Source organism: Erinaceus europaeus, chromosome 2 (genome assembly GCF_950295315.1).
Source record: "Erinaceus europaeus chromosome 2, mEriEur2.1, whole genome shotgun sequence".
NCBI classification, from domain to species: domain Eukaryota; kingdom Metazoa; phylum Chordata; class Mammalia; order Eulipotyphla; family Erinaceidae; genus Erinaceus; species Erinaceus europaeus.
This window is the reverse complement of record NC_080163.1, coordinates 200,218,998-200,232,766: the sequence shown is the minus strand read 5'-3', so window position 1 is coordinate 200,232,766 and position 13,769 is coordinate 200,218,998. Positions and strand designations below refer to the sequence as shown.

Below are 13,769 nucleotides of genomic sequence, written 5' to 3'. Positions count from 1 at the left end.
GAGCTTGTCTGAGTCTTGAGACCAACTGGCTAATTTCACACACACACCCCCATGTATCTGAAAGGGACAGATAATGTTATATAACTTCTATAGCAGATGTTATTATGGATTTTAAAGATGATGCAGTTTGAGAAAAATCACCACTGATTCCCCCTTCTGGGAGGTAGAATAATCTTGCCAAGCCAAGGGCCAAGCAGTGGCACATGCTATGGAACACACATTATTACCTGGCTTTAAGTCCCTCCAGTTTCTGTATCAAAAACAAAAAGAGGGGTCTGGGCAGCGGTGCACCTGATTAAGAGCACCTAGTACTAAGCACAAAGACCTGCACAAGGATCCGGGTACAAACCCCTGCTCTCCATCTACAAAGGGAACACTTCGTAAGTGGTGAAGTAAGGCTGCAGGTATATCTCTGTCTCTTTACCTCTCTATCTCCCCCTCTCACTCTCAATTTCTATGTTCTATCCAATAAGATAGCCGCCAGGAGTAATGGATTCATAGTGCAGTAAGCCCCAGTGATAACCCCGGAATCAAAACAAACAAAAAGTAGTAGATTATTCTTTTTTGATATTGTTGTAATTATTGTTTTTTTATTGATGTCGTCATTGTTGGATAGGACAGAGCGAAATGGAGAGAGGAGGGGAGGACAGAGAGGCGGAGAGAAAGACAGACACCTGCAGACCTGCTTCACCAACTGTGAAGAGACTCCCCTGCAGGTGGGGAGCCGGGGGCTTGAACCGGGATCCTTATGCTGGTCCTTGTGCTTTGCGCCACCTGCGCTTAACCTGCTGCGCTACCGCCTGACTCCCAGTAGATTAGTCTTGCAGCACCAAGCCCACTGATAACCCTGGTGGCAATAAAACTTATGACAAATTCCAGGAAAACTGGAGGATGGAGAGGGGGAGGAAGGGGTTAAGTGGACCTAACAGACACTACCTGAGGAGGGCCTAGTGTTAAATCATCAAGGTAGCGGCATTTAGCTGATGTGATTCAATGAGAAGAATCCTCCACACTGGGGTTTTCTGTCTTTTTCCCCCCAAGTATTTATTTATTCCCTTTTGTTGCCGTAGTTGGTTTTCTTTCTTAAAACCCATACTCTCAGTCCAATCATCAAGAAGACATCACAGTAACCGAGCAATAGTTTACAAAGCTCTTAATTAGTACCCCATCCAAAGTGTCAAAGCTAGGTCGGGGAGACAGCATAATGGTGATACAAAAAAACTTTCATGTCTGGGTCTCTGAGGACCCAAGTTCAATCCCCAACACCACCATAAACCAGAGCTGAGCAGGGCTCTAGTTTCACTCTCTCTGTATCTTTCTTGCCATCCCTCTCATTAAAAAAAAATTTTTTTTAAGTTATTTAAAAAACTATCAAAGCTATCACAAACATAGACTGGGGAGCTGCAGAGACCAAAGGTTAGACACGATGTGGTATCTGAGAGTGAATTCTGGGCGAGGGATTGACATTAATGGAAAAACAAGTGTGGTCCAAATCAAGTTTAGAATTTAATGGTAGTTACAATTCCCAAGTCACTTTCTTGACAAGTCTTTCATGCTCATATGTAAAATGTAAACATCAGGGGTAAACTGTATACAGGAAATTATCTAATTATTTTTGCACTGTTTCTGTAAATGTCAAGTTATTTCCAAGAAAAGGCTTTTTGTAAGAAGAGCATATGCCCATAGTTTCTACTGATTTCTGTATATAATCTAGGACCGTGAACTATGCATTTTACAAACACACTCTGAGTTAGTCCTTGTATAAAGCCAGTGAGTGCTGTAAAAACAACAACAACACACATTTATTAAAATAAAGTTCTAGCTTTTTCATCCCTTTGGACTCCTATTTAAAGACTTGAAAAAATATAGCAAGAATGACTCTTTAAAAGGTAAAAAGTTAACAGGCTTAAAAAAAAAAAGTAGCCCATTATCTAGCCTGAGTAACACTTAATAGGGAACACCAGAATGTAACAGCCTGGAGGTGGTGGTGGTGGTGGTGGTGGTGGTGGTGGTGGTGGTGGTGGTGGTGTGTGTTTTCAACTTTTGATTGTCTCACTAAGTCCATCTTCTCTCCAGTTAAGGTAAAAGGTTATAGAAAAGTAATGGCATTTGTCTTATGAGTGGTTTATATAACATGAGCAGCTGTGCTTCTGAATTTTGCTCATGTCACATCCCACAAGGCACTTAGCTGTCCTTGTTTTGCGCCCTAATAGGTCACCAGGTGATGGCTCCAGTTTTACAAAAGAAACATGAAACGCTGTCCCTGTAAGGAGTCCCATCATTAGCAGAAAAGCAGGACTTATTCATATGTTCAGCAGCTATAGAAAGGCAGCGTGTGTTCACTGGAATAGATGTGGATACAAGTTAGATCTTTCCAGGTATAAAGATACGTTTACATTTTAAAAAAATAAACAAATGTACTTCAGATGAAGATTGCCCCATATTACCAAGTAAGATAATGCTGAGCATACCTTATAATGAATTTTAGATTTGACCTCACTTTTTTTTTTTTGTAAATACAGTTGTAAAAACTCAGTTTAAAAAAAACCTCTTCCCTGAACAAATGCCTCCTTCTATGATTGGTCAGGATAACGTGGCAAACGGAGGCAGCAGTGGTCCAGGAAGATACCTCCCCACATTTTTTTAAATTCTGAAGTTTTAAAGTCAACATACAGTCCTTTCATGAGTATAAGGCAGCGTGGATGTCGTAGAGATGCTTGCTCTTTGATCAAAGTTACAGTCTTCTGTCCTCATGTGGGGTCACCGCCCATAGCAGCTTCTTCAAAGGTCAGTCTTGTCTTCATAGCGGCACCAACAGGCGGCCCGCTGGCTGTCCAGGTAGGGTTTACAGCCCAAATGTATCACGCTGTCGAACAAGAGCTCCACTGTGGTTTCACAGGCTGCAAAATGAGAGAGCGTCATTACGCTGGGCAGCTGTAGCGGACAGCTCTGTCTTGGCCGCAGCCCCCAGGACGCCAGGACCCAGCTCCTGGTGGCAAACACACACAGACCCTCGAGTTCGGCCTCTTCATGTTATACCTACTTCTGGTTTGCAGGGCCCTGTCCAATCCAATATATATATTGTACAAGATAAACCATCTCTAGTAGCACAGAACTGCCCATCACCACTAACTTGAGTCTGAGAATTATCACTAACAGAGATGCCTAGCAACACTCTCAAGTTTACATTTCAAAGAGAGAATTTTCTTAGGGGCAGGAGAAATAGACATTGAAGGGGCTGGGTGACGGTGCACTCAGTTGAATGCACATGTTACCCAATGCAAGGGCCCAGGTTCAAGCCCCCACTCCCCATGTGTAGGCAGCAATCTTCATGAGCAGTGAGGCTATTCGTGTTCATTCTCTCTCTCTCTTTTTTTTTTTGTAATTTTATTTATTTATCTTCCCTTTTGTTGCCCTTGTTGTCTTTTTATTGTTGTTGTAGTTGATGTCGTCGTTGTTGGATAGGACAGAGAGAAATGGAGAGAGGAGGGGAAGACAGAGAGGAGGAGAGAAAGACAGACACCTGCAGACCTGCTTCACCACCTGTGAAGAGACTCCCCTGCAGGTGGGGAGCCGGGGGCTCGAACCAGGATCCTCATGCCGGTCCTTGCGCTTAGCGCCACCTGCGCTTAACCTGCTGCGCTACTGCCCGGCTCCCCATTCTCTCTCTTTCTCTCTCTCTCTCTCTCTCTTTCCTTAACCAGAACACTACTCAGCTCTGGCTTATGGTGGTATAGGGGATTGAACTAGGGACTTTGGAGCCTCAGACACAAGAGTCTCTTTGCATAACCATTACGCTATCTACTCCAGCCCCCCTCTCCTTCCTTATCTCCCCCATTCCATGATCAGTTTCTGTCTTTATCTAGTAAATAAATAAATTATATATATTTTTTTTTTAAAAAAAGAAATATTAGTTAAAACCAAAGAAGACTCAAAATATTTAATTATGGTCAACAGCTTCTACAGCTTCTAGTAAGTGATCACTCACCACTCAATATGCTTAACATAAAAGGAAGGGTTTACAGAGTGAGATCTTAATATTTTCTCAACCTCCTCCTAGGACTGTGCTACTAAGAAATACTGCCAGTTCCAGAAGTGGAAAGCTCCAGCTATTATTAGGAGGCTGCCAGGAAGCAGGCTTCTCTGTTTAGCCCTATTCACACGTCCTTACATCAGGAAGCAAGAAACACGTTCCTATTTTATCTGTCTACGCAGACAGTTCACTGGGAGCCCGAGAGGGGACTCAGAGGCGTGAGGACAAACTTCACCTGCAGAGGCCTTCCTCCACAGCTGCCACTGAACTTTCAGAAATCTATCACATCTGTAAGGTGAGGTGACTTGGGGAGTTTTAGAGTCAGACAGCTGGAGTTTAAAGACTTAAGTATGTAATGTTTTTCTGAACCTTTTTCCTTCCTTAAAAAGTGGTGATAACAAAGACCGATTGATGTTCATATTAGACAAAATGTTGAGAAATTGAGGTGGGGGAGGGAGAGAAAGAGAGAGAGAGAGATGCCTGCAGACCTGCTTCACCACTCGTGAAGCATCCCCCCTGAAGATGGGGACCAGGGCCTTGAACCTGGGTCCTTGGGCATGGTGATGTGTACACTTAATGGGGTGCCCCATTGCCAGGCACTGTAATAACTTCTAATGTGTCCTCTTATTAGTTCCTGCAGTGGGAGTAGTTTCCTTTCATGATATTGACTGAGAAAGAGATTTTTCTTTTTACTGGTATTTCACTTGTGTAACTGATTTGTCAATAGAAGAAGAATTATAATTTTCAGTTATATGTAATTATTATTATTATTTTTAATTATCTTTATTTGTTGGACAGAGACAGTCAGAAATTGAGAAGGGAAGAGGAAATAGAGATGGAAGAGGGAGGGAAGGAGGGAGGGATCCCCTGCAGCCCTGGTTCCTTCACCACTTACAAAGCTTTCCCCCTGCATGTGTGGACCAGGGGCTAGAACCAGGGTCCTTGTGCATTGCAGCATGTGTGCTCAACCAGATGTGCCACCACCTGCCCCCTATATGTAATTATGATTAACAAAAGTTTAAGTCCTAAAGTACGCAAGGGCAACAATTAGTATTAGATCATGGTATAGAGATATGTTTAGTAAAGCTCTGTTCAATCACTAATAGAAACAAATAATTTTCAGATTTTCTACCCCAACCCCTTAAATTGACCATAACACACTTTGTTTTATTTCCAATTTAAACAACTTTTCCTCCCTGATATCAAGAGTTGTATTACCAGAGCTTATTATAAATCTAGCATGAGATAAATATTCCCTATTTCTTCGGATCACTGCGATGAAATAAATTATTTCTACACACTTCCCACATGCAGGTGGGGAAGTAGGGACTAGAACTGAAGTCCTTGAAGCATGGTAATGTGTTCACTCCACAGAAGCAGGGAGCTCCCCCCCCCCCGACTCCCTGCCCCCACATGCTCACCCTGCACGTGCTGGGCCAAGCCCAGAGTCTTCTGCACATCCCGGCAGATCTTGGAGAGGCAGGCCTGGAACTCCTCGTCGCAGTCATTCTTGCTGTGGCCGCAGGTCTCGTAGCACCTGTCGTGCTGGTTGCAGCACTTGGTCAGAGAGGGGATGCCGATGTTGAGCTGTGGGGGACACGGGATGACAGAGTCAGGGGTGCTGAGGGACCCGACACCTCTGCCCTGCGACCGGGAAGACTGGACAGAGGACAGCATTACAGGTCCCCGAGGTCCAGATGACAAGTCCCTTTCTGTGACAAGCGCCCTCCCTACACAGCTCTCCATAGTTTCCTCTGCACTAGCCCACATCACGGGTCATTTGTGGCCTCAGAGCCCCTGCTCAACCACAGTGGCCAGCAACCTGGGAGATGGGGCACTGGGTAGGGTGTTGTACTTAACACATGATGTCCTGAGTTCAGTCCTAGAAACGTATATGCCAGAGTGATCCTCTCTCTGGTTCTCTTTCTCTCTCTCTCTCTCTCTAACAAATAAATCTTTAAGATACACACACAAGGGAGTCAGGCAGTAGTGCAGTGGTTAAGTGCAGGTGGCACAAAGCACAAGGACTGCCATAAGGATCCCAGTTCAAGCCCCCGGCTCCCCACCTGCAGGGGAGTTGCTTCACAAGCGGTGAAGCAGGTCTGTAGGTGTCTGTCTTTCTCTCCCCATCTCTGTCTTCCCCTCCTCTCTCCATGTCTCTCTGTCCTATCCAACAATGAAGACATTAATAACAACAACAATAATAACTACAACAATAAAACAACAAAGGGAAAATGAGTAAATATTTTTTAAAATCCAAAAATAAAAAGACACACATCAACTGTCTAAAAAACCACAGAAAAGTAAGATGAGGGGAGGGCAAGCAATGGTACATCCAGTTGACCATATATGTCATCATGCACAAGAAACTGGGTTCGAGCCCCAGCTCCCCACCTCCAGGGGAGAGGTTTCATGAGCAGTAAAGCAGGTCTGCAGGTGTCTCTTATTCTCTCTCCTTCTCTGTCTCCCTCTCCTCTCAATTTCTCTCTATCCAATAAAAAAGAAAAAAAAAAATCAAGGCAAGACTAGAACCACTGGAAGGTTTTGTTCAGGGGCAGGTCATGTCTGATTTTTTTTTTTTTTAATATGCAACAGTTTTGTGTCCCTTCCCCAACAAAATACACTTCACACAAAATGCTACTGAAAACTTTAAAGCTCCTGCAGCTTGTGTGTTGTTTCTTATGGTTTAATCTTTAAAACATTTTTAATATTGAAACAACCTTATGTGAAGTAATTCAGGGAACAGTCCCCTTTTTAGACGTGTCACTGCACAAGAAAAGTGCTCAAATTCAGAGCTTCATGCCAGAGGCAATGTTTTACCCACTGTACCACCTCCCAGGAGACAGCTTATGCTTTATTCAGATTATTCTTCTTATATTACGACATGTCAGTTAAATAGTATTGACATCAATATGATCCAAAAATAACATGTGAATGTTACTCCCTTTTAGTTTTTTTAGGATTTACTAAATGTTTTTAGCTATAAAGAATATAATCCCTATTACCACAAATGACACTGTTAGTCAATCTGAGAACACACTGGTAGTTTTGAATCATCAAGAGGTTACACGGCCAACCAACATACAACGTATCAAGTAAAAACAGGACATACATGAACACCAAACAGCGGAGAGCCACATCCATTGGGCGGGGAGGGCTTAAAGCCATAGCGTGGGGAAGGCTTAGATCCTGTGAAACAGAAACAGTGTCCTGTTAGTTACTCAGGGTTTGTACTTGTCAAACCTCCCTTCCCTCTCAGGCTCCTGATCTTCACTCCTGCTTCACTGAGGAAAGGAGGCGATGGGAAGAGAAGCTGAATACCCCTCCCCACCAAGCTGTGTCCACACCCCTGTGCTCTGCCCGGGTGCTGCTGGCTGGCACCTGCTCTCTGTGCCCCTGGCCCAGCCCCTCCACTCTGTCAATGAGACTAATGGCTGTTTCTACTTTCTACTCAATCACTCTCCATTGCACACAAGTACACTATTCTTTTTCCCTAGTGAACTGAAAACTGACCCCCTCCCTACAACCCCCACCTCAAGTCTGGCTTCACTTCACTTACTGACAACCCCATCTTCTAACTGTTCAGGCCAGAAATTTTGGAATCACTATAGAAATATATATATATATATCAGCTCTGGCTGATGGTGGTGCAGGGGGACTGAACCTAGGACCCCAACCTTTTTTTTTTTAATATTTATTTATTTCCTTTTGTTGCCCTTGTTGTTTTATTGTTGTAGTTATTATTGTTGTTACTGATGTCGTCATTGTTAGGAGAGAAATGGAGAGAGGAGGGGAAAACAGAGACGGGGAGAGAAAGACAGACACCTGCAGACCTGCTTCACCGCTTGTAAAGTGACTCCCCTGCAGGTGGGGAGCCGGGGGCTAGAACTGGGATCTTTATGCCGGTCCTTGTGCTTTGCGTCACATGCGCTTAACCCTCCGTGTGACTGCCTGACTCCCAGGACCTCAGATCTTAAGGCATGAGAGTCTGTTTACATAACCATTATGCTGTCTCCCCTGCCCTGGAATCACTTCCCAACTTTAAACATCCCCAATTTCTAAGCTCTCACCAAATCCTACACCTTGTCTTTCAAAATACATCCCCCAATCCAACTATTTTCCACCAGTTTTATTGCACCTGCCTGGACAAAGCCACCCTCTTTGTCAGAATACCTGTACCCAGCACCTGTCTACATTCTTGCTCCCCAACTCCCTCCTGGGCATAACAAGAAGTCACGTGTGACCATTAAATGTGTTCCCCTAAGTAGCTTCCCCCAGTGATCCTACCCTAATTTAGGACAGGCAGAAAGGAACGAGATTTCTTAAGTCCAGGCCTTCTGGACAGCCCTTATAACTGAATGCAGCAAATCTGTATCTACACTGTGACCACCCTCTTGCTCCCACTGTCTCCCCCCCAACCCCCCAGCTCTGGATCTCTCTCTCTGTCAGGTATTTTAAAGCTTTTATTCAGGAAAAGTTGAAGCATGCTCAGAGAAACACACAGGTAAAAGGCCTCCACCGGCATCTTTATCACAACTATGAAACACTCCGCAAGCCCCAGGCTCCTCCACTGTGAAGCCCAGTCTGTTTTCAACTATCACTTGCTTTCCCACGCACCCAACGGGCTGGAGCAATGTTCCAGGAGCGCTTCTCAAGTAACAGCAAGGAAAGAAGACACCTCAGTAGAATCGTCCAGGTGGTGGCTTGGAACCAGAGTTTGAGAGCAGACAGGACTTGCTCAGGCCTGAAGGGGCTTTCATGCACTCCTGTGGCTTCCTAATTCTCAGGTTCACTTGTATTTTCATGTTGGGAGGCCTTGCTCTAATTCCAAACATGAATTCAGTGACACGTGTGAAAGATAAAAAGGATGAAGTGGAAGGAGAGTGTAACATCATCCTTTCACTAGGAAAATAATCATTCGGCTTCCCAGGTCACACCACCTCTGACACTTAGTAAATATGCACAGCTTGCCCCTTCCGAGACCTTCCGCTCACTCCCTACCCCATTAGGGAAAGATAGAAACAGGCTGGGGGTATGGATCCACCTGCTGGCATCCATGTCTAGTGGAGAACCAATTACAGAAGCCAGAACTCCCACCTTCTGCATCCCATAAAGAATTTTAATCCATATTCTCAGAGGGGGGAATGTTAGAAGATGACCAGAGGGCTCTGTATCCGCATTCCATCAGGACCCAAAGTGTTGGTCTCCCAAGAATTTTGTTTCTGTAGTATCACTGAAATAGAAGCCTGCAGCCCCCTGTATAAGCTTGTACTGTCCCTTTGTCAGGGTGCAGAATTCTTTTAAGAGCACAAGCTCTTTCTGTGGCCCGTTAACGTTAATGAAGTTCCTCCTTGTACATGCCATTGGCCAGCTCTGATTCTCACACCCACAACAAATGAACAGACAGTGACGAAAGACCAAGTACAACTGTTAATGCCTGCCCAGGAGAGGCGTCCATTTGACCTTCAAAAGATTCACTTAGTCCTCACTCCCAAGTCTCCCAAACCAGAAAGCAGCTTACCCACTGCAAGCTGGTGGAAAATTCAGGCATTAAATTCAGGGAGGAGTGAGACACTGAGCCCTTACAGCATACTGCCACATTCTTCTCCTTTTTTTATTAGTGATTTAATATTGATTTACCAAATGACATGTCAACAGGGCTATAATTCCACATAGTTCCCACCACCAAAGTTCTGAATCTTCAGTCTCCCCCCCTGCAAACCACTGCAGCTCCCCTGAGCTTGTAGACATGGACCAGCCATCATCTCTACAACTGTCTGTCCCCATTTATACATAATTGCCCCCCTTTTCTTCCTGATCCAATCCTCTCTTCTCCTCCAAGCCACTCATGTCACCATTACTACCTCCATATGTCCCTCTCCTTTTCCACCTCTCTCCCCAGGTGCAAATGGAGCTGGAGTTCAGAGCCCTCTTATCTTCTTCCTCCTATCACTGGGAGTTTGGGTCAAGGTTGTTTTTGGGGTGCAGAATAATGCCACGTTCTTCACCTCCAGGAAAGTCAATTAGAAACTGGTTTTGATCCAACAACAGAAGAGTGGCTGAACAGGTTGTGGTCTATATACACAATGGAGTACTCCTCAGCTGTAAAAAATGGTGACTTCACCGTTTTCAGCCGATCTTGGATGGACCTTGAAAAAATCATGTTGAGTGAAATAAGTCAGAAACAGAAGGATGAATATGGGATGATTTCACTCTCAGGCAGAAGTTGAAAAACTCAAGATCAGAAAAGAAAACACAAGTAGAACCTGAAATGGAATTGGCGTATTGCACCAAAGTAAAAGACTCTGGGGTGGGTGGGTGCAGAGAATACAGGTCCATGAAGGATGATAAATGACATAGTGGGGGTTGTATTGTTAAATGGGAATCTGGGGAATGTTATGCATGTACAAACTATTGTATTAACTGTTGAATGTAAAACATTAATTCCCCAATAAAGAAATAAATTAAATAAATAAATAAATAATAAATCCCTTTCTAAAAAAAAGAAAACGAAACTGGTTTTGGAATTGCAGGCAGCAGTTGCCATCACCTGTTTGAAAGGAGGCCAGCAGGTTCCTTTTACCTTCACCCCTACATACAACTTGGTGTTATTGTTAAATTTGGGCAGTGTAAAGTAAGAAAGCAGAAGTATACTAGAGTTTGCAGTGAGTACCTCCCTAATACTTCCTCTCCACTTTTCCAAGCTTTGGGTCCATGATTGCTCAACAATTTGTTTGGCTTTGTATGTTAACTCCCTTTTCAGTCACCAGGTTCCAGGTGTCATCAGGATGCCGGCCAGACTTCCCTGGATTGAAGACACCACCAATGTGTCCTGGAGCTCAGCTTCCCCAGAGACCCATCCTACCAGGGAAAGAGAGAGGCAGACTGGGAGTATGGACCGACCAGTCAACGCCCATGTTCAGCGAGGAAGCAATTACAGAAGCCAGACCTTCTACCTTCTGCAACCCTCAATGACCCTGGGTCCATGCTCCCAGAGGGATAGAGAATGGGAAAGCTATCGGGGGAGGGGGTGGGATATGGAGATTGGGCGGTGGGAATTGTGTGGAGTTGTACCCCTCCTACCCTATGGTTTTGTTAATTAATCCTTTCTTAAATAAAAAAAAAAAAAATTTGGGCAGTGTCCTGTTATTTTGAGCTGCCAAGTCCTAAACTGGGCCCTGGCCTCATACACACACGACAGTTCCCCAGTAATTATATGAGCATTTGGAATTTCCAAAGAGAAGCCTGAGTCCTTTATTTGGGACTATTAATATGCACATGCCTTCAAAAAGGTGGATTGTCCTTTCAGCCACCAAGTTGCAGATGCTGCTGTGATTCCAACCTGACTTCCCTGGACAGACAACCTCACCAGTGTGTCCTGGAACCTCCCCTCCAGAGAGCCCTGCCCCACCTAGAGAAAGATAGAAACAGGCTGCAGGTTTGGATCCACCTGCCAACATCCATGTCCAACAGAGAAGCAATTACAGAAGCCAGAATTTCGGGCGGAGGGTAGATAGCATAATGGTTATGCAAAGAGACTCTCATGCTCACTGAGGCTCCAAAGTCCCAGGTTCAATCCCCTGCACCACCATAAGCCAGAGCTGAACAGTTCTCTGGTTAGAAATAATAATAACTAAAAAAAGCCAGAACTCTCACCTTCTGCACCCCATAAAGAGATCCCATTTAAGGAATTTTGGTCCATACTCCCAGAGATAAAGAACAGGGAAGCTGCCAATGGAGGAGATGGGACATGGAACTCTGGTGGTGGGAATTGTGTGAAATTGTACCCCTGTTATCTTACAATCTTGTTAATCATCATTAAGCCACTAATAAAAACATTGGGGAAAAAAAAAAGACGGTTGCTGGGAAAGAAAACCCCTTTCGCTGAAATCCTGGGTTCGTTCGTACTAATAACGTTCTGAGACTGAAACAGAAGCAAGATTCAGAAAACAGGACCAAGTCAAATCACGACGATCACAAAGAATTAACAGTGAACAACTAAGATGTATGTGTGTGTGTGTGTGTGGGGGGGATCCCTCCCTGACAGCCAAGTAAAGAGAAAGAACAACAAAAACAAAAGCACGCCTGTCGGGGCGAGATCTCTTTGCCAAGCTCTTTCTCAACAGAAGAGCGCAGGGGGAAATGTGTACAAAGGTCGCCCTTCGTTGTCTGCAGTTTTGCAAGGGGGAAAAAAAAAATACCTAAAAATAAAATAACAATTAAAAAAAAGGGGGGGGAGTTTTGTATCATTAGCGGAGATTTCTTGCAAAAAAAAAAAAAAGTGCACCCGACCCGACTGCAGAATCCTCGGCAGGTTTTGCAGGCTCGGCTGCCCAAGGGAAGCCGAAGCGGGGCTGCCGCGCTCGGGCCCGGGCACATGGCCGTGTCACCCGCGGCGGTGGCGGCCACGGGGCAGCGCGGAGCCTCCCGGAGCCTCCCGCTCACCGTCGCGGCAGCGGTACTGGCACAGCCCGTCCTCGCCGCCCAGCAGGTCCAGGGCGGCGTTCAGGTACGTGTCGATCTTGTGCACGCCGTTCCGGATGGTCTTCAGAGTGGCCCTCCAGTCGGTGCTCTGCTCCTGCTCCTGGCCCCGCGGCGCGGCGGGAAGGAGGGCGAGGAGCAGCAAGGCGAGCGCGGCCATCCGGGCAGCCCGCGCGCCGCACACACCCCGCCGCGGCGTGGGCGGCCGCAGAGTGATGGCCTCTGCTCTGCTGGGGGGGCTGGACCACGCCGCTGGGCGGAGCTCTCGCGAGGATGTGTGGCCCTACGTAACCGCCCACCCCGGCGTCGGCCACGCCCCTCGATAGTGGCCACGCCTATGGGTTAGGCCCCGCCCCTAGGCCTTTGGGAACAAGGGAAGCAGGCCAGGGGAACAAGGGAAGCAGGCCAGGCCCTTTGCTCCCAGGTCCTCAAGCTGAGTGACAGCAGACAACAGACAGCAATGTTTTTTTTTGTTTGTTTGTTTTTTGCCTCCAGGGTTATTGCTGGGGCTCGGTGCCTGCACCATGAATCCACTGCTCCTGGAGATTATTTTTCCTCTTTTGCTGCCCTTGTTTTAGCCTTGTTGTGGTTATCATTATTATTGTTGATGTCGTTGTTGGATAGGACAGAGAGAAATGGAGAGAGAAGGGGAAGACAGAGAGGGGGAGAGAAAGACAGACACCTGCAGACCTGCTTCACCGCCTGTGAAGCGACTCCCCTGCAGTTGGGGAGCCGGGGGCTCGAACCGGGATTCCCATGCCAGTCCTTGCACTCTGCGCCAAGTGCGCTCAACCCACTGCGCTACCACCGACCACCCCCAAAAAAGATTTTATTTGTTTATTAATGAGAAATATAGGAAGAGAGAGAAAGGACTACTGGGGATTGAACTAGTAACCTCATGACTGAGAGTCCAATGCTTTATTCACTGTGCCACCTCCTAAACCACTTACATTTTTTAAAATTATCTTTATTTATTTGATAGAGACAGCCAGAAATCAAGAGGAATTAGAGAGGGAGAGAAACACAGATTTGCATGCCTGAGGCACCAGGAGAAACATGGGTTTAATCCTGGGTAGCACTATAAACCACAACTACCAGTGCTCTGATTCTCTCCTTCCTCACATTTAATAAACCTTTAAACGATAAGAACAACAACAAAGACTCTAACTCTGAGATTCAGTGAGGGGCTAGAGAGATATCTCACTGGGTAGAGTGCCTGCCTTACTGTACACTGACCCCAGCTGCAGCCCTGTCA

At 45.7% G+C, this 13,769-nt stretch overlaps 1 protein-coding gene across 1 annotated transcript; it reads right to left on the bottom strand.

Moving 5' to 3' along the window:
* Positions 1-1,487: 1,487 nt before the first annotated feature.
* On the bottom strand, positions 1,488-12,714 carry PLA2G12A (phospholipase A2 group XIIA). Its single transcript, XM_007534489.3, has 4 exons — positions 12,479-12,714; positions 7,146-7,222; positions 5,455-5,620; positions 1,488-2,900 (listed from the first exon to the last, which is right to left on the bottom strand). Exons 1-4 carry the CDS (start codon positions 12,672-12,674, stop codon positions 2,782-2,784), a joined length of 558 nt encoding a protein of 185 aa, XP_007534551.1. The 5' UTR covers positions 12,675-12,714; the 3' UTR covers positions 1,488-2,781.
* Positions 12,715-13,769: the final 1,055 nt, after the last annotated feature.

Bases quoted from the DNA above. Each gene is read 5' to 3' on its own strand.
- PLA2G12A (XM_007534489.3), bottom strand. From the start codon at position 12,674: ATGGCCGCGCTCGCCTTGCTGCTCCTCGCCCTCCTTCCCGCCGCGCCG. The intron at 5,621-7,145 runs GTATGTCCTGTT...TGTCCCCCACAG, and splicing joins CTCCGCTGTTTGGTGTTCAT to CTCAACATCGGCATCCCCTC. The intron at 2,901-5,454 runs GTGAGCATGTGG...CTCATTTTGCAG, and splicing joins CTTGGCCCAGCACGTGCAGG to CCTGTGAAACCACAGTGGAG.